The sequence below is a fragment of the Colobus angolensis genome, unplaced genomic scaffold, assembly GCF_000951035.1.
Source record: "Colobus angolensis palliatus isolate OR3802 unplaced genomic scaffold, Cang.pa_1.0 Scaffold31, whole genome shotgun sequence".
Classification (NCBI taxonomy): Eukaryota; Metazoa; Chordata; class Mammalia; order Primates; family Cercopithecidae; genus Colobus; species Colobus angolensis.
In genome coordinates this window covers 8872081-8890682 of record NW_012116377.1, presented here as the reverse complement: position 1 = coordinate 8890682, position 18602 = coordinate 8872081, and the positions used below count along the sequence as shown (strand labels likewise).

The window sequence follows — 18602 nt, the reverse complement described above, 5'->3', positions numbered from 1 at the left end:
TAGGGTCATATGTCAGTCTGAGCAGTAACATTTTAATAAAATCTCTACTCCCAGGGCTCAGAGGGTCCTCTCAACCATCAAGTGCAACCCTCTCCATGTACAGACAAAGAGACAGGCCCAGAGGAGCTGTGTGTGCCCTTCCCCTTTCCTTAAAGGTCAGGTGTTAGATTCCAGGGCTTGGTCTCCCATTTCAGCACTCCCTCCCCTTCTCTCACTCCCTAGACCACCATTGGTAGCTGCCACATCTGGCTGGTTTAATTCATAGTTAACCAGCTTCCATGTGGATCTTAGAATTTGATGAATATTTCTACCCATTTCTCCCAGAGCTATGTCATTCTTGTGCCACACCCATACAACAATTACCTGAAATAAATCAGTTTTCAGCAAGGTCTAGATTTTAAAATTAGGGACCAACCATCAAGGCTGGATGCCCCTTCTGCACACTCCCTCCTGCTAGGCTTGGCTGGAAGCTATTAGATTTGGCCTTGGCCCCCCGCCACTGCCCTTCCAGCCTGGTGTTCCCTTCCCTGCAGGAGCAGGACCAGAGATGTGTGAGGTTGAGCTGGGAGCACTGGCCAGGCCAGGGTCAGCCAGGAGCAGTGAGGGGTGAGCAGCAGGGGTAAAATTGAGGCTAGGGAATTTAGGGAGGGACACCTCAATGAGCAAGTGAACCGCAGCCACATTTCGTTCATCTTCCCAGAGTTCCTCCTTTGGGCCAAAGGTGTGCTAGATTAAAGATGAAGCTGGTACTCTGTGATCAAACCCAGCATCTGCCCTCTGAGTTCTGAGAATGACATACCTGTCTGTGATAAGGGTGGAGGTGGGCACAAGTGGAGCACAAAGAAAATAGCCTCAGTTGGAGAGTAGGAAAGGCCTCATGGAGAAGGGGGCATTTGAGATATAATTTAAGAAAGGGGTGAGATTTTTTACAGGCAGGGATGGCTTCCTTGATGATGGAATAAAGTTTGAACAACGGCCCTGCAAGGGCGAAAAGTGGTGAAGTCTAGCAGGGAGGTTGAGAGGCAATAGGGGGTTTGGGAGTGGGGCACCATCCTGGGTCATGGAAAGCGGAGAGAGGTCCCATTGTCACACTCTCAGGTAGGCTGGGTCTTATCACAGCCATGTCTATAAGACTGAGGGAAGAGAAAGGAGAGATGGTGGGCGGAGATAGTGCAAGTCAGAAATGTGGGGAGAGAAAAAAGGAAAGGAGGAAGAGAGCTAGGTAGATAGAGCATAAGTGAGAAAAGTGGGCAGAATAATAAGGAGAAGTGGACAGATAATAAGGAGAAAGGAAGAGATAGAGAAGGAGGGAAGCAGGAGAGCAGGAGGGAGGCAATGACAGGGGGAGGATGGATAGGTAGGTAGGGTAGGCAGGCAGGCAGGTAGGTAGGTAGGTAGACCCATCTAGGGAAAGAGGCTCTAGGGGAAGGGGAAGGGGAGGAGATGAGGAGAAGGAGAACAAGGGAAAGAGATGGATAAAGACCTAGACCTTCCCAGAGCTACCATCCTGTTGCAGAAGAATGAGCAAGGTGGTGTTTTTCAAACCATTTTTTATCATGAACCAAAGAAAAATGCTGTACATTATGCCCTGATATGCGCATGTATATATGCTATATATAATGGGGAAGTTAAATTTTGAAAAACAACACCTGCATTATGTGTGATGCACTGTGGTATTTTGTGTTAGGTTCTATTTCTTCCTCCTCTTTTTTAAAATTCTCGTTGCCACCCGTAAATTGATTTTACAACCCCTTGAAACACAAGGAGTTTGATCTATGGCTGCGCGGCGAGGCACTAGCTCCACCAGGTGGTGAGAGAAGGGATGTGCCGTTCAGGCCACCGGGGAAAGGCCACCCTGCCAGGCTACTGCTACCTTTTCCTCCCTCTTTGCCCCTCCTACTCCTTCCCAACACACACACCGTTGCTTAAAACGTGCATGTTCTATGCTTTCTAAGCTTCTTCCCCCACTCCAAATGCCTTTGATGTTAGTGGTTTCTCATTTATAGAAAATCATAGAATTATCAAATATAAAAGCCCAAAAGAAATCTTTAAAGATAATCTAGTTGTCCCTTGCTCTATAGAAACTGAAACTTACAAAGGTTTATGATCTGCCCAAACCAAAATTAGTGACAGAGCCAAAGAATCCAGCTGTCATTTTCTTAATAGTCTAATGTCAAGGAAAGAGGAAGGGGAAGACCTGTTGTGCTTTTTCTTTGGTCCCCAAACGCACACTTGAAGAGGTAACTTGCAGAACTCATCAGAGGAGCCCTGTACAAATGTAGCTGTGGTCTTGTTACTGTTGTTTGTTTGTATTTTCAGTAAGCTGTCAACATTGGGGCTGCTTATAGACATCGGGGAATACCCAAAGCAAGACAAAGTCTAAACACTTCGTTTGGATGTGTCAAAGTAATGTTAGTTTTAGTTTTACACACTAACTTCTTAGCATCCGTGCCTGGTTGCTAAACACCACCTTCATGGAGATGAGTAACATTAAGCATAAGATTAATCTTTTGTATTTTTTGTTAACATTAAACTTGGTGTATATCTATGCAAATAACTTTATTCATCTGATCACACAGATTAGACAAAGTAAGAAGATATTGGCAAAAACGTATTCAACAGGTAGCCATGTAGGAAGGTAAATTTTGCTGCTTGTGGTTGAAGGCTGAGAGTGTGATGTGCTGAATGGGAGTCCAGCCCTGCAGACCATTCCTCTTCATCCCTAACCTGGGCTAAAGCATCAAGTGTGAAATGAAGGGACAGAGCCAGGTGCTTCTCATGGCTCAGCCTGGGTGATCAAACTGTGCTAGAATTGTTACATGAAAAATCCAGCACCTTTCCCTGAGTGTACATGACCCTCCATTAGTTTAATATCTGCTCCAATATGCTAACCAGCTATCTTAGCCCCTATGGTCTAGAGCCTCTTATGTTCTAGGCTTTGAATCTGCCTGGTCATTAATGGATTCTTTAGAAATAATCTCTAGCTCTACTTGCATGAAAGCAGTTACCCAGCCTTGCTTTGGAAAGAAGGCAATATCCTGGACTTCCTACAAATACATGAACCTCACATCTTTCTCCCCACCTCATTTCCGACTTAATGTTTAAATGTATGCTCCACTTTGTTCCTCTTTTTCCCCATTGCCACAACAGGCCCCTTCCCCTTATCACCACCTCTGGCATTCCAACAAGCAAATGCACATTGACATACAAGGTCATCAAATAGATAATTCCATTTAGATGCAGACTGCACCCTTCAAGTAAAGTCTGTTTGCTGACAAGATTGTGAGCCCCTCAATGAAGGATATACTTCCCCAGAAGCAGTGAGACTCTAGACCAAATTCACCTTCCGAGAGAATAACAAAACCAGTCTAGCACCTTTGAAATAGTGCTATTTCTATCATATTTAATGACAAAACTCAGAAAGCTTTCTGTTAATAAATGCCAGCAGTTTCATTTCCCGGGATTGTGTACAAAGCCAAAGGGAAGCATTTTCCTCACAAAGTAACTGCATAATATATTATATTGTAATAATTTAATAGAGTAATGGCATTGCCTTGATCTTGACATTTCTTTAAAAGTTTTATTCCTTTCTGAAAGAACCCCAGACATTCACACAAACGACTTGCTTTGCTCATTCTTTCACAATTTATTACATGTAATTATTGGAGTGGTGAGGGCCAAATTGTTGCTATAGAACAGCTAAGGTGAAATGTTCCATCATTTGTGAAGAGAGTTGTGAGCTGTTTTTGCTTTAATTTAAATTCATCATGTCTATTTGAAGTAAGTAGAATGATATTGATCAGACTTACATAATCTGTCATCTTCATAAGCTTCAAATTAAGAAGCAAAACAGAGTTTAATATTGCCACTTACTTTCAACAATTACATTGAGATGGTAATGACTATCTTATTCAAACTTATCAATTGATGCACCTGGCACAAGCTGAATAGTTTTTTTTTAAAAAAATTCTTAGCTTTCTCCCCCTAAATTAAATCCTATAGAGCCGATGTAGGATTTGCTGTCTGGAAGCATGCTGGAATCTAGGACAGTTGCCTTTAAATGCTGATCTATGGACTGGATGTGTGGGCATTACCCAGGAAGCGTTTCTAAACAATGCATTTACTCAGATAGTAACCCCAGAAGGTGATGCACAACCAGGTGTGGGGACCACTAACTAGAGTTTTACAAGAGTGTTCCTTGAGATAAAGTCTGATACTCGCCCCAAAAATGTTGCACCCACAAGGAAGTTTGAGAAGCACTGCATACTGTATTTACTTGAGAGGTTTGTAGTGTAACTCAACATATTATAGGATTTTGGAAGTTCTTCAGCAAAGAAACCAGCTTAGCCCAGCATTTCCCGAACAAGGTGACCTTGGAATCTAATTGTTGCTTAATAACCAGTCAAGATTTTCTCAGGATATGGTTTAGGAGAAAATAACCTGCTGCAGATTTTTCAGCAAGGGCTTGGTAGGGAGTTCCGCCTAGATATAAGTCTCCAGGAGTGGGGAAGGGTGTCAGGTATATGTGTTTATCAAAGAGTATGAGTTTAAGATTGAGAAGCACTGATCATGACAAACTGCTGTTTATTTAGTGTCTACTGTGTACCAGGCACTAGGTTAGGTTCTTTTTACCTGTGGATTAAATCCTTATAAGCACACCGACAAAGCTGTTATTTTATTATTATTTTTTGAGACAGAGTTTCACTCTTGTTGCCCAGGCTGGAGTGCAATGGCGTGATCTCGGCTCACTGCAACCCTCTGCCTCCCGGGTTCAAGCAATTCTCCTGCTTTAGCCTCCTGAGTAGCTGGGATTACAGGCGCCCACCACCACACCCGGCTAATTTTTTGTATTTTTAATAGAGATGGGGTTTCATCATGTTGGCTAGGCTGGTCCCAAACTCCTGACCTCAGGTGATCTGCCTGCCTCAGCAAAGTTGTTATTTCAAGATGAGGGGGATGAAGCTTTGGAAGACCCTTTCACAACTGTGACAAAGTGTAAACGCTGATTCTTTAACTTGTGCTCGGTTGTGGGAAGGGAAGAAAGTGAGACCTGGGGATAGGTAGATGGGTGAGCTAGTGGTAACTGCTGTTAAAACCTTCATTTTATAGAAAGGCATTCCTCATGAAAATTATATGCTGTGCATTTAATTCTGGTTATAGTATTTTTGTTTCCTGAGGATTTTCAAATTGTACATCTTCCCATAGGTGTTTGGTAGCTGCTATCACAAAAGTCAGGGTATTGCTCTATTTAAATTGATAAGATTTTAAATAAAATTGCTAGCACTATCTTTCTCTCTATCAATGATCAATTCTTTAGACATAATTATCATTGTTTACTTCAAATTAAAGGGACCAGACCAACTGTCCTTGGCTCATAAGTCAAGTAATGGTTCTCCCTGAGTCATCATGGGTATACTTACCACTGCTGAAACAATAAAACAGTTTTATATCGTGTGTGGAATGTCCTGATCCAGGCTGTTTTACCATTTCTTTGACTATTCTTAAGGGAGAACGGCCCAGGCTGGGCACAGTGGCTCATGCCTGTAATCCCAGCACTTTGGGAGGCCAAGGCAAGAGGATTGCTTGAGCACAGGAGTTTGAGACCAGCCTGGGCAACACGGCAAGACCTCATCTCTATTATTTTAAAAAATTGTTTTTAATTTTAAATTGAAATGTGTTTGTGTGAATATGTGTGTGCGTGCATATCTATATGTATGTGTGTGTGTGTGTACCTGTGTATGTGCATATATATGATGATGAGGCAGATTGATTCTTTTCTCAACAAAAAAGTATATTTCCCTTTGGGTCTTAACCTAAGTTTGATCCTCAATTATAACATTATATAGTGCTTTTTAAAATTTGCACTTTAATGGTCATATTAAGTACATATTAGTTTAAATGTGTCACTTGTAGTTCTTTAAAAGGTAGCAACAAATATGATACTTTTTGACTTTGAGCACTACATACGTGCATTTCTGAAGCCCAAATATCATTATAATTACTCTATCATTCAGGTCAGAATACTCTAAAATCACATATGTAAGGACAAACTGGTTACTGCTAGGAGTCCCCCAGATTTTTTTAAATGGCTTTTTTCTTATAACTAAAGCAATGCTTATTTATTGTAGAAAAAATTAAATTACAGATGGACAAAGAAGTCATCTATTATCCCATCAACTATTGTTAGCATTTTGGCTTTCCATAGAGGACTTGCCAAACATTTTTAATTGCCCATATTTATTTTTAAACTCCAAACAATGTCATTCTGTGTCGCTGAAGGAAGAACACACAACACATATATGAAATCAATAGCCACTTGTAATTAATGATACTGCCAAAATGTGTGGACAGTAGAAGCTAGGTAAAGTTAATCAAATAACATTTTGCCCCTCTATGGTACAGATAAGTAGTAGAGTAATGCAGAACCACTTTATATCATTTATCTTTTAATTCAATTTTTGAAGGTAATGCATTCTCACAGTTTTAAAATCAAAATTAGATAGAAAAGTAAACATTGAGAAGTGTTGTCCACCACTGTCTTCTATTCTGTTCCTTTACCTGCTTCCCTGTGGTAAAGTCTTTTCTTAGTTTCTTGGGTTGGAAATAAGAACACGTAATTCCTACTGAGACAAAAAGTTGCATTTTCTACATATTCTTCTGTACCTTTTTCCACCTAGTTTCTCCCAGAGTTCTTCTGTATGAAAACATAGAGAGCAGTGTATTTTTTTCATAGCTGCGTAGTATATAGTTCTGTGGATGTACCATAGTTTAAATGCCTTGTTCTTTACGGACGATCTTTTGCTTGTATAAACAGTGTCACAGTTAATACTCGTGTATGTAAATCATCTTATATGTGTAGACATAACTACAGGAAAATTTCCACAATTCAAATTGCAGAGTCAAAAGATAAGCACATTCATGATTTAATCGGTACTGTCAAATTGTTCCTTGTAAAGATCATAGCAATTCCACTTCTCTCAGTATGTGTCCCCAAAGTCTCATAATCACTTTTTATTTGAAAAGTATTTTGTTTTTTAAAGCAAATGCCATTCTAATAATGTTGGCTTGTTAGAATTTATATCCTCTGAACCCAAACCAATGACTTAATACATCATTTTGAAGTCAGTGTAATTATTTATTTATTATTTGTTAACATGGAAAGGAGCCATGGCACAGATATCCACACTGGCAGATAATTCAGTTGTAATTCGATTCAGCTTTGGAATATAGTGTGACTTTTTACCCGTTAAATTTTCTTTCCTAATCGTGTCTGTATTATAAAACATTGTTTAACACATAGTTTTTAGTACGAATTGGCTACTGGTGGAAGATGGAGGCCAAAAATTAGAAAGAGGCCAGTATAGCCTGAATTTTTTTCTACTTTATCTCTGGGATAGCGATATTTTATTTTGTTTCTTTGAAATATCTCTATTATTTAAAATATTTATGATGTGCTTAGATTACTTGTGTAAAAAAGTAGATTCTTACTTGCTAATAAAAAGTCCAACACAAATAAAATATTTTATTATTTATTTTCACTCCTAGAAATGTTCACCCCGAGAGAAAGAATATTATTTTAAGTAGCAGTAATTAATCAATTAACATACATTTTAATGAAATTAGTTCCAACATTAAAAACTGCAACTCGCCATCTGTCGCTTAGACAGTAGAGAAACCATGTGTGAATAATTGAGAAGTTATGGTTGTGCTGGCCTCAGTGCAATCCTCTGGGGGTTCAGCTGCACAGAGGTGTCTGATTCAGTCTTTTTCTCCTCTTGCAGCATCTTCCTCAAAGAGCTGGAGAAGTACGAGCAACTGCCTGAGGATGTGGGACACTGCTTTGTTACCTGGGTAACCTACCTGAAATCCTTCTCCCACTGCCCATACACATGGCACCACTCTTCAGTGCCTGGCCTAAGGACTGGGGTCACTGCCAGTCTCACATAGGACCAGGGGCTACTGAGAGGCACCACGAGTAGGTCTGAGAGAAGCCTTGGGAAAAGTTCTTAGACATCAGGATTAAGCTCCATCTTAAGCTGTCTAAGAACTTTCTAAAATTGTGAGGTTGGAAGAGTGGAACAAGACTACCACCCCTGGCAGAGGAACTGCATCAGCTCAGTCCATTAGCTATTGTTACAGGATGTGGATTAGGGAATTAGAACTTTAGGAAGCTACCTAACCATTTTTTTTTTAATTTATCTTTAATTTTGTGGATACATGGTAGGTGTATATATTTATGGGGTAGACAAAATATTTTGATACAGACATGCAATGTGAAATAAGCACATCATGAAGAATGGGTGGGGTGTCCATCTCCTCAAGCATGTATCCTTTGGGTTCCACCTAACCGTTGGTTACATTTTCTTCTTTAATAGAGAAAAACAGATTTTTTGGGTATCCATCCCAATTCTGACCCACAAGATGAGTGCCTGGTCATCCTCCTTCATGCTCTTGTCATGGGCCAAGTAAAGGGGCTGAATGTACCAGGTTCTAATTATATAAACTGAAACATTAGTCTTCGTTGGCTCTCCACTCCACATTATTCTGAACTCAGGCTCATGTACAATATGTGAATGCAAACATCTCCAGGGAAGTCCACTTAGGACACTGAGTGCAAACATGCAAGTCTTCCCCCGGGGTCAAGCATTCTACTATTTCATAATTACCTGGTAATAACTTCCACCCATAAGGGGCTAATTGCCTTTCAAAGTGTCTTCATGATTCAGAGAGATTATGTTCTCAACAGCCCTATGTGGTAGGCAGGACTATGTTTATGTTTTAGATTTTAAAGATGGGAAAATTTCAGATGAGATAGGAAGTTAACTAGTTCACTGATACATAATAAATATCACAGCCAGTTCCACAACTCAAGACCTGACTCCCAGACAAGCTTTTTTTCATGAAATCTTAACGTTTGCTTTCAAGCACTCTTGTTTCTTTGGAAAGTCTTAGCTACCATTTTATTTTTTCCTAATACATTTTCTACCTCTAAATAGATGAGCCAATGCAAAGCTCATGTTAATGCTGATAAATAATTTATGACTCCTTGCACAGCCAACATAGAGAATGACAAGATTGACCATTAAGTAAAGGGGTTTTTTTGCGTCATCTTTCATGAATTTTGTGGATTTCCTTTACAATCAGTCATAAGAATGATTTATCATCATCTCCTAGGGCTGATAAATAACTTCCTAGGTAGTGTATAGCCCTGAAAATTGGTTTCAGAATTTTTTTGTGATTGGATAAAATATTCACCTTTTACCAAGAATTACCCCAAGGTGACTTTCTTAAGTCTCATAATCTTAATATATGAGTGTAATGCAGAAATGAAGGGTAGAAGAAGTTGTTTGTAATGTATTAAAAGGCAGCGGTCAAGACCAAAAAGCCTAAAGTCAGATACCCTACTTGCTACCTGCTAACTGCGGGAATTCAAAGTCACTTAACCAATCTGTACCACAGTTTTCTTATCTGCAAACTGGGGATAATAACAGAATTCACTGTATAGAGGTCTCATAAGGACCAAATGAGTTAATACATGTAAAGCTCTTAGAACAATGCTAGCATAAATGAAACCTGCTATAATAAACACATATTTGGGCTGCTGTCTCAGAAGAGGATGCCAACACAAAGTTCCAAAGGCACTGAGATGGGTAGCATTCCACCAAATAAGAAAAGTATTTGGTGGCCAAAATACACGTACCTTTCCCAGTGACACTAACCCAGAGAGTTTTCAGAGTCTTGAATTTTCACCCAGCCATAAGGTTCTTGGCTTGAAGTAACAATCTGGTTGGGAACCATTGTTTAGCCTCTGCCCAGGGGGTTACTCTGCTTTCTTTTTCCCTGTCATTGCTCTGGGAGGTTGGGGATGGCATAGTTCCTTGCCATGCCCCTCCACCTTTGTCCAATGGAGACATTTAGAGTACAAGCAGATCTACCTCTGAGATCCTACTTTATCTTCATTATTTGTTTTTATATTCAGAGCAAATGCTGTCCTTTTTCAAGATGGGGAGCACAATTGTAATAAAAAAAAAAGGGTAAAATCTGTAAGTAAGTTCTATGTAACTTCAGAATATGTCAGGATATATGAGTTGCTTTTTCTGATTCTTTCTAGCATAAACTACTATTAAAATGAGCTCAGTTCCAGAAGCTTTCCGTACATGCCGACAGAAAAAGACATCCCAATGTCTGTTAGGGGACCATGGAGGCTGGATGAGCATAGAACATTTGCTGTAGAAAATCTAGATGCTGGCATCCGAGGGTTTTGACTGTATAGCCCTTGCTAGGGCATTCAGCATGGTGGACAGAAGGGAACAACTAATGAATGCTTATCTATTATTATCTTTGTTCTTTTTAGGCAGACAAATTTCAGATGTATGTCACCTACTGTAAAAACAAGCCTGATTCCAACCAGCTTATCCTGGAGCATGCGGGCACCTTCTTTGATGTAAGCTGTGGTTTTCTAATCTTGAGCAGCTGATGAGCAGGTGGAAATGCTTCTCTGCTTTGGCATAATGGATGTTTAGCTATCCTTTTTCCCTAAATTTTCTTTACTGGCCACTCCAAACCTTAAGCATGGAAAAAAAAAAAAAAAACAGTATATGTATTTTGTTTTATCCCTTCCTATCTTGACCAGTGTGATTTTGGACGAGGCAAATTTGTCTCCGTGCCTCCAAACCAAACCTAGGTAGCCATAAAGCACATGTTTAGAGAAGGCCCACTATGATGCAGTGGTTGATTAATATATTTCACTTCTGCTTCACATACAGCTCTCACAAACGTAGTGTTTCCAAAAGTGTGATCCTTGGACCTCAGTCCACGTCTATTAAATCAGAATCTCTCAGGGGGAGCCCAGCAACCTGAGTTATAAGGAGGCCTCTGGGTAGCTGAAGCCCACTCAAGTTTGAGAATCGGTTCTCTAATGCAGTTGATTCAACCTTGGCTACACATTGGAATCACCTGGGGAGCTCTGAAAAAAACTGATTCTTGAATCCCATGCCTGAGGTTCTGCTGTGATTGGCCTGACTGTGGCCTGAGCATTGGGATATTTTAAAGTTTCTGGTGACAGTGATGTGCAGCCAGGGCTGAACATTTCTGCTTTAACAGAAGCCAGGAGAAGAGTGAGGCTGATGTGCCTTGTCAGATCCTTTGGTTTGGAATGATGACACAATCCTGTTGGGGAGTGGTGGGATCTATTTAGTGCTGGTTCCCAAAGAGAGTGACATATTGGCTTTACAGTAAGCCAAATCAAAGGGGGCCCTGCAGGATTCAGAGGATGAATAAGAGGGAAAGATGAAATTGGGGAAAAAAGAAAGTTTAGTGAGAGGCAGACTATAGCAGTGAAGGCCATTTTGGCAGTCATATCAGAAGTGACAGAAACCAGAAACAGCACTTTTTAAAGGTTATCTGTCTGTCTTTCTGCCTACCTGTTTTCATTTTTTTCATAAATCTTTGGATGTCTACTGTATGCAAGATAGTGGGCTAGGCCCCGTGGAGAATATAAAGACATTTAAACATGGCTCTTGTACTCAAGTGTACAAAAGACACCTTCCCTGAGCATCTTTCTAGCCTGGCACTGCCTCAACAGAAATGATTCTACAAATGTCATATTGCTCAGTAAAGAAATGACTCTTGAATGGAAAGAAGCCAGATGAGGAAAAACGCACATGATTTTTTTAATGGAGCATTAATATGGAAATGGCTCTATGTGTCCCACACTAGAATATCTTGGGTTAGATTTGGCACCACAGAAGAACCCAAGAAAAGTGCTTCTCTCACCTGATATTATTGGGTATCATATTAGATGCCCTATGCCACCATTACATCTGATTGAGAATCTTTTTCTCTTAGGATGCTTCTGTTGCTTATTCGTGAGCAATATCCAGAAGGGTCTTTTTGAAGCTTTAAATGCATTGTGTCCTGTCTTCCACTTAGCACTTTTCTGACATCCATGTCCTCTGAGCATGCCTCAAACTCTTCTGCTTCCTATCTTTGCTTACACTGCTCTTTCTGCCTAGGATAGATTGTGTCCCCTCCACACAATACAAACACACAAACACACACACCCTTCTCTCTCTCTGTCTTCAAAATTCTTCCTATCCGTTAAAGTTCACATGCTACTTCCTGCATGAATCATTTCCTTTGTACTTTGTGTATCTTTGTCATAGCATTTATAATGATTTGCCTTTTGGCGGGTTAACAATGCACCTTTCTGTTACTCACATCTCCCTCCACCTGTGAGCTCCTTGAGACCTTACGCCTGATTCATTTTTGTCACATCTCAGTGCCTGGCACCAGACTGTATTTTCCCTTAGTCCTACATACCTTTCATCCCCATTTCTAGCCAATTCCCATGCTTTGATAAGTCAGATGTATCCCCAAATTTCCCACCTTATACCCCATTTCCAACATAGTGCCTAGTGAACCTCTATATTAGTTGGAAAGACTGATGGAAGCCAGAAAACCAGTCCAGTATGAGTTCTTCAAGTCTGCCCCGGAAGTGGGAATGGAGGACAGTAGACTCTCTGGATTGATTTCAAAACTTTCCAAAAGGCATAATCTTTGCAGCTTATTTTCATTCCATCAGAAGAATTTCCCTAACTTCTACAATTAGGAACCATCTGCTTTAGGCCCTCATTCCATAAATGAGATTAACCCTTAATAAATGCAGTCACCTAATATCCATGACTGTAAAAAGAATGCAGAGAATTTAAAGTCCTAGAAAGGCTTACACATTCACATGATCCAGAATTTTTGACCCTAAATGTGAGAACAGCATGGGTGTGATGTCTAAGCTTGGTTTGACTGATGTAGGCCCCTCTCTCTCTGCTCCACATGCAGCCTTCCTAAAGCTGGGCTTTTCGTCAGAGAGGGAAGAGTGCCAAAGGTGAATTGTTGCTTGTGCTTTCTTGCCAAAGCTCCCAGATAAATTCACAAGGTTCAGTTGCCTGAAGAGAGTCAAGCTGCAGCTGTTTTGCCCATCATCCTCAAACAAGCCTTGTAACTACACACCTCTGGGGAAGAGGCAAATAGTGACAAAATTACTACTTTCGGGGATAGAAATCATTTCTTATAGGCAATGGAATAATTTTTAAAATTATTATTATCTCTTCTCAACCCTTCTTCATAGCCCCATAACAAGTCCTATCAAGTCCCTCTTTAAAATATATCTTTTATTCTTCCTAATACTTTATTCTCACTAATTCTAGCTTAGGGCATGCCCCTACATTGCATACCTGGACCTATTTTAAAATAACAGCTTTACTGAGAGATGATTTCAGATATCATACATTTTGCCCATTTAAAGTATGAATTCAGTGTTTTTGTGTGTGTGCTCACAGATACGTGCAACCATCCCTACAGTCGATTTTAGGACACTTTCATCACCCTCACAAAGCAACCCTGTATCCTTTAGCCATCACCTCCCAGCACTCCACCACAAACCCCCACCCCCAAACAACCAATGATGTACTTTATGTCACTACAGATAGATCTACTTTGCCTGGACATTGCATAAAAATTGAGTCATAATACATGGTCTTTTGTGACTGGCTTCTTTCACTTAGCATAATGTTTTCAGGGTTCATCTATGTTGTTTCGTGCATCTGAGCTTCATTTCTTTTTATGTCCAAATAATATTCCATTGTATGAATATTCTACATTTTGTTTTTTCATTTATCAATTCATGGGTATTTGGGTTTTTCATGCATAGACCTAGAATTTGAACTGCTGGATCATGTGGCAACTTCAGATCTACACACCTGGGCTTTTGCAATAGCCTCATAACTTATCTCTGTCTGTTTCTCCAAGATTTACCCCCATGTTGCTATTAGCTATATATTACTCTTTCTGAAACGTTACTTTCATCGTGTGTTTTTTTTTCTTTTTTGTTGTTGTTTGTTTGTTTGTTTTGAGACAGGGTCTCTCTCTGTCACCCAGGCCGAGTGCAGTGGCATGATCATAGCTCACTACAGCCTTGACCTCCTGGGCTCAAGCAATCCTGTGACCTCAGCCTCCCAAGCAGCTGGGACAAGAGGCACGTGGCACCATACCCAGCTAATTTTTGTATTTTTTGTAGAGATGGGATCTGGCTGTGTTGCCCAGGCTGGTCTTGAACTCCTGGACGCAAGCAATCCTCCTGCCTCAGCCTCCCAAAGTGCTGGAATTACAGGCATGAGCCACCATGCCCCACCCGTTTCTTCTCTTTAAGATCTGTGATGCTTTTCCATTGAAAAACTTACCCTCATATCCTAACTCTTTTCTAACTCAAACCCATCAATGACCCAGCCTTGAATATCTAACTTTATTTTTCACTTCTTTATAGAGGTGGGTGTGCATCCTCTGTACCATTCTGTCACGGTCGTCATCATCATATAAACACACAATGATTATTTCAGCCGATACATTTTGTGTTTGATGTAAGTGAGTGTCATTTCTCCAACCTTTTACTTAACCCACGCCACCTGCCCACCTCACCTCTTAGCTCCAGGTGAGGTTGAGGCCTTGTCTCTACTAACCACCTGGCCACTCCCAAACCCAGTAATCACTCCCATTTTTATTGGCTGTACCATTTCCTGTATTGTCCTTTGTTGATCTCTAGTTCATGTGCGTTGAGTATTCTCAGCTAGACTGTAAGCTTTTTGAGGGCAGGGACCAAAATGTACCTTTTTCTGCCACTTATAACCCCTAGACTTTGGGAGTAGAAGATCATTTTGGAGGTAGGATAGAGAGTAAAAGGAGAGACTAGAAGCACAAACAGTAATTGGAGGCCATGGCCTTAACCTGGGCATGAGTGATGAGGACAATGTCCCTGGAAATGGAAAGGAAAGATTTGTCACCAGGGATAACAGAGGAGAAATGACTAAAATTGACTCTGTGGTTTCTAGCTTAGGAGACCTGAAGAATGAAGGAGGTGCCATTGATCCCTATGAAACATTTATAAGAATTAAAGTGATGACCCTAAGTTGGGATGTGTTAAATTTAAAGAGGAGGATGGTATTAATAAAGGAGATATATCCATGTGGTATTTTAAGGAGATTGAGGGCAGGGAAAGACTGATCAGGAGCCATCAGAATGGAAGTCAGAGCCTCATTCTCTGCCTTCCCTATACTCTCTTCTCCCCTTTTTGGAGCTGATTTCCTTTCACTCCTACTTCATCTCTCCTTACCCTCCGCTCTGTTATTTACCTTATTGCTCTCTTTTCTACTGCTCTTTTTCTCCATTTCTGTTCAATTTTCTATTAGTTTCGCATACCTGCTTCTTTCCCTAACCCTTCTCTCTTTTTAGTCTCTCTCCTATTTTCTCTCTATATCCATCTTGGTCTCTTTTGTTTCTCTTTTTACTCCCTCTCCCTATCAAAGAATATGTTCTCAGACTTGTCTACCTTTTTCTCTTTCTTCCTCTCTTCTGACCCCTGCCTCTCTCCTTTCAGAACACACACATGCACATGCCCCTCTTTGTCTAATTGCACCTTGTTCTCATCCCTGCAGGAGATACAGCAACGGCATGGTCTGGCCAATTCCATCTCTTCCTACCTAATTAAGCCTGTCCAAAGGATCACCAAATATCAACTTCTCCTGAAGGTACCTCCCTTCCCCTCCACATCCGCCTCCACTGCCTACCGCCTATGGCAAGGGAGTCCCAGCTTTGGCCCGTAAGGATGGGAATGTTTCCACCTGAAGACCTTTCTTCTACCTAGAGCAGAACTTCAGCCCACGCTGGCGTTGCTGTCCTATCCCATGGAATTCCAGATGCCTATTTTAAGGCAGAAGGGGAAGAAAAGGGAGCAGGAATAAGTTGTGACTATTTTCTCATCTACCTACCACTGCAGAACTTTTAGCAATTGCCTTCTCAGGCACTGACTGGCTCCTAGAGGCTTTCTTGTCCCTCCTTACAGAAGCAGATTCTTCCCGGTAGCCCCCGCTTTTGATGAAATCAAGGGTCAGAGTCTGTCCAGGCACAGTGGCGCAAGCCTATAATCCCAGCACTTTGGGAGGCTGAGATGGGCAGATCATTTGGGGCTGGGAGTTTGAGACCAGCCTGGCCAGCATGGCGAAACTCCATCTCTACTAAAAATACAAAAACTTAGCCAGGGGTGGTGGTGTGCACCTGTAATCCCAGTTACTCGAGAGGCTGAGGCAAGAGAATCACTTGAACCCAGGAGGCAGAGGTTGCAGTGATCTGAGATCACGCCACTGAACTCCAGCCTGAGTGACAGAGTGAGACACAGTCTCAAAATAATAATAATAATTAATAAATAAATAAAAGGTCAGAGTCCTAAGGGCAGTGCCAGTTTACATGGATAGTTGAGGCCAGGGTGGCACCTACCATTGTCTTAATCTCTGTTTGTCAAGACGATGAGGATTTTGAGGGAAAATAGTCAAAGGGTACATATTAAAACACAAGAGTATTCTTATATCTGTAGGTTCTCGCGTGTTGGAGTTCTTCTGGAGCCAACCAAGAGATTTGGATCTTCCTTCAAAACCTTTTCTTTAAAAGTTAAATAACCAAATATGCAAAACACTAAGTAATTTGAGTTGATCCTTCTCATATAAGAATGCATTGATACATTGAAAATAATGTCATTTCCACAGAAAGCCTGGGGAATTGACACAAGTAGTTAAATAACCCCCATCTATATTAATTCCTAAAGTTTAGGGGTAGAGTTTTCCCTCATTTGAAATATACTGCTGGTTGCTCCTTTAATGCAAAGATAAAGGGATAGTAGGGGACATGTTATAAGTACATTGTGTAATTTCAGAGAAAATCTGATGTAATTCAGCTCCTGTTTAGAGATGCCTGCAAAAATTTACATAGTCTCGTTTCACTGAACTTGAAAACCAGTCTAATTTCAAATCCTTCATTCTAGTCACACTGGAGTGAGTTCACCATTCCCAGCCCATGGAATCTCCCTGGCTTAGCACTTGAGGTTCCATGATGAGAGGCGTGAGGGCAGCAGTGCAGTGAAGGTGCAGGAGCCTGTGCCCTGGTAGGGTTTTCTGTCCCCTGAGTCAGAGTGGGGCCATGCCACATCATTTCCCTTCAACCTCCTCCCTGCAATTCTCCTTCCTCATCTCCAAGAAGAGGCTATGGGTGTTTGCTTCCAGGAGTCCAGCCATCCAACCCTGCAGAAATGGCTTAAAGTGTTACAACTGGACATCACACCCTCGGCCTTTACTGAGGACTAGTGTGAGAAAAGAGTATGCAGACACCCCACCTGTCCTGGCAGAACTGCTTTCCCTTCTTTGTTTTTTGAAACTTCTTACATAAAGGCTCACAAGAAATTCTTGTGAGACCTCAGGACAGGGGCATAGGGAATCCTCTCTCCTGAAAAATGGACATACTTTCTGTCTTTAAATGACAGATGCTCAGGCCCTTCTTTACCTGTGGCTATTAGAAAGTTAGCATTGAATTTTGTGGTTGCTTACAGTAGAATCTCCTTAGCCTAGATTTTGTGTATTATTATCTTCTTCTTTCCTATCCCACTTAATGCTTGGCCTTTTAAAATTATTTTTCATGGCTGGGCGTGGTGGCTCATGCCTGTAATCCCAGCACTTTCGGAGGCCAAGGCAGGTGGATTGCTTGAGGTCAAGAGTTCAAGACCAGCCTGGCCAACGTGGCAAAACCCCGTCTCTACAAAAAATTAGCTGGGCATGGTGGCATGTGCCTGTAATCAGGAGGCTAAGGCATGAGAAATGCTTGAGCCTCGGAGGCAGAGGCTGCAGTGAGCCAAATATCATGCCACTGCACTATAGCCTGGGCAACAGGGTGAGACTCTGTCTCAAAAAAAAAAATAAATGAATAAAATAGAAAATGAAATTATTTTTCTTCTGCTAATAGACTTTTTAAAATTGATTTTTATGGTTTTTAATGTATGTATCACACCCAAAGGTTTTTCAGGAATTGGTGGGGTTGTGAATTTAAAAAGAAAAAAAAAAAAAAGGAAAGAAAGACAAACCAGTGCTGACTCAACTTTCCACACTCCCAGTGTCTTAAATCAACTAAGATGCAGTTCTAAAAGAAATATAGCTTTTTACCTCTCCCTTTAATCCTGTAAGGTGTAAGCCCCCTAGGATGAATTATGTGGCACAGACAAGGGAGGGAAGTTGAGGATAGAATAGGCTTGTGTTTTGCTGTAGGCAGTTGAAGGAGTGGGCTCTGGAACTTTGTTCTGGAATTGAGTGTTTTAGGAAGAGTTGCCTATAGAGGTAGCTAAGAAGTGGAAAAATAAAGTGGCAGGAATTTGATTGTGAGGAAGTAAATTTTTTTTTTTTTTTTTTTTGGAAAACAGGCTGGGCACAGTGACTCACGCCTATAATCCCAGCACTTTGGGTGTCCAAGGCGGGTGGATCACTTGAGGTCAGGAGTTCGAGACCAGCCTGACCAATATGGTGAAACCTCATCTCTACTAAAAATATAAAAATTATCCAGGCATGGTGGCATGCACCTGTAGTCCCAGCTACTCGGGAGGCTGAAGCAGGAGAATTGCTTGAACCTGGGAGGTGGAGGTTGCAGTGAGCTGAGATCAAGCCACTGCACTCCAGCCTGGGTGACAGAGCAAGACTCTGTCTCAAAAAAAAGAAGATAGTTTTGGTCTTTTTTAAATG

General features: G+C 41.1%; 1 protein-coding gene across 4 annotated transcripts in view; it reads left to right on the top strand.

Moving 5' to 3' along the window:
- Positions 1-18602, top strand: part of KALRN (kalirin, RhoGEF kinase) — a 643785-nt gene that overhangs the window by 389947 nt on the left and 235236 nt on the right. For all 4 annotated transcript variants that reach the window (XM_011950775.1, XM_011950777.1, XM_011950776.1 and 1 more), the window contains exons 26-28: positions 7782-7851; positions 10355-10444; positions 15486-15578. In XM_011950775.1, coding sequence (XP_011806165.1) covers positions 7782-7851; positions 10355-10444; positions 15486-15578 — 253 coding nt within the window. The remainder of the gene's footprint in view (positions 1-7781; positions 7852-10354; positions 10445-15485; positions 15579-18602) is intronic.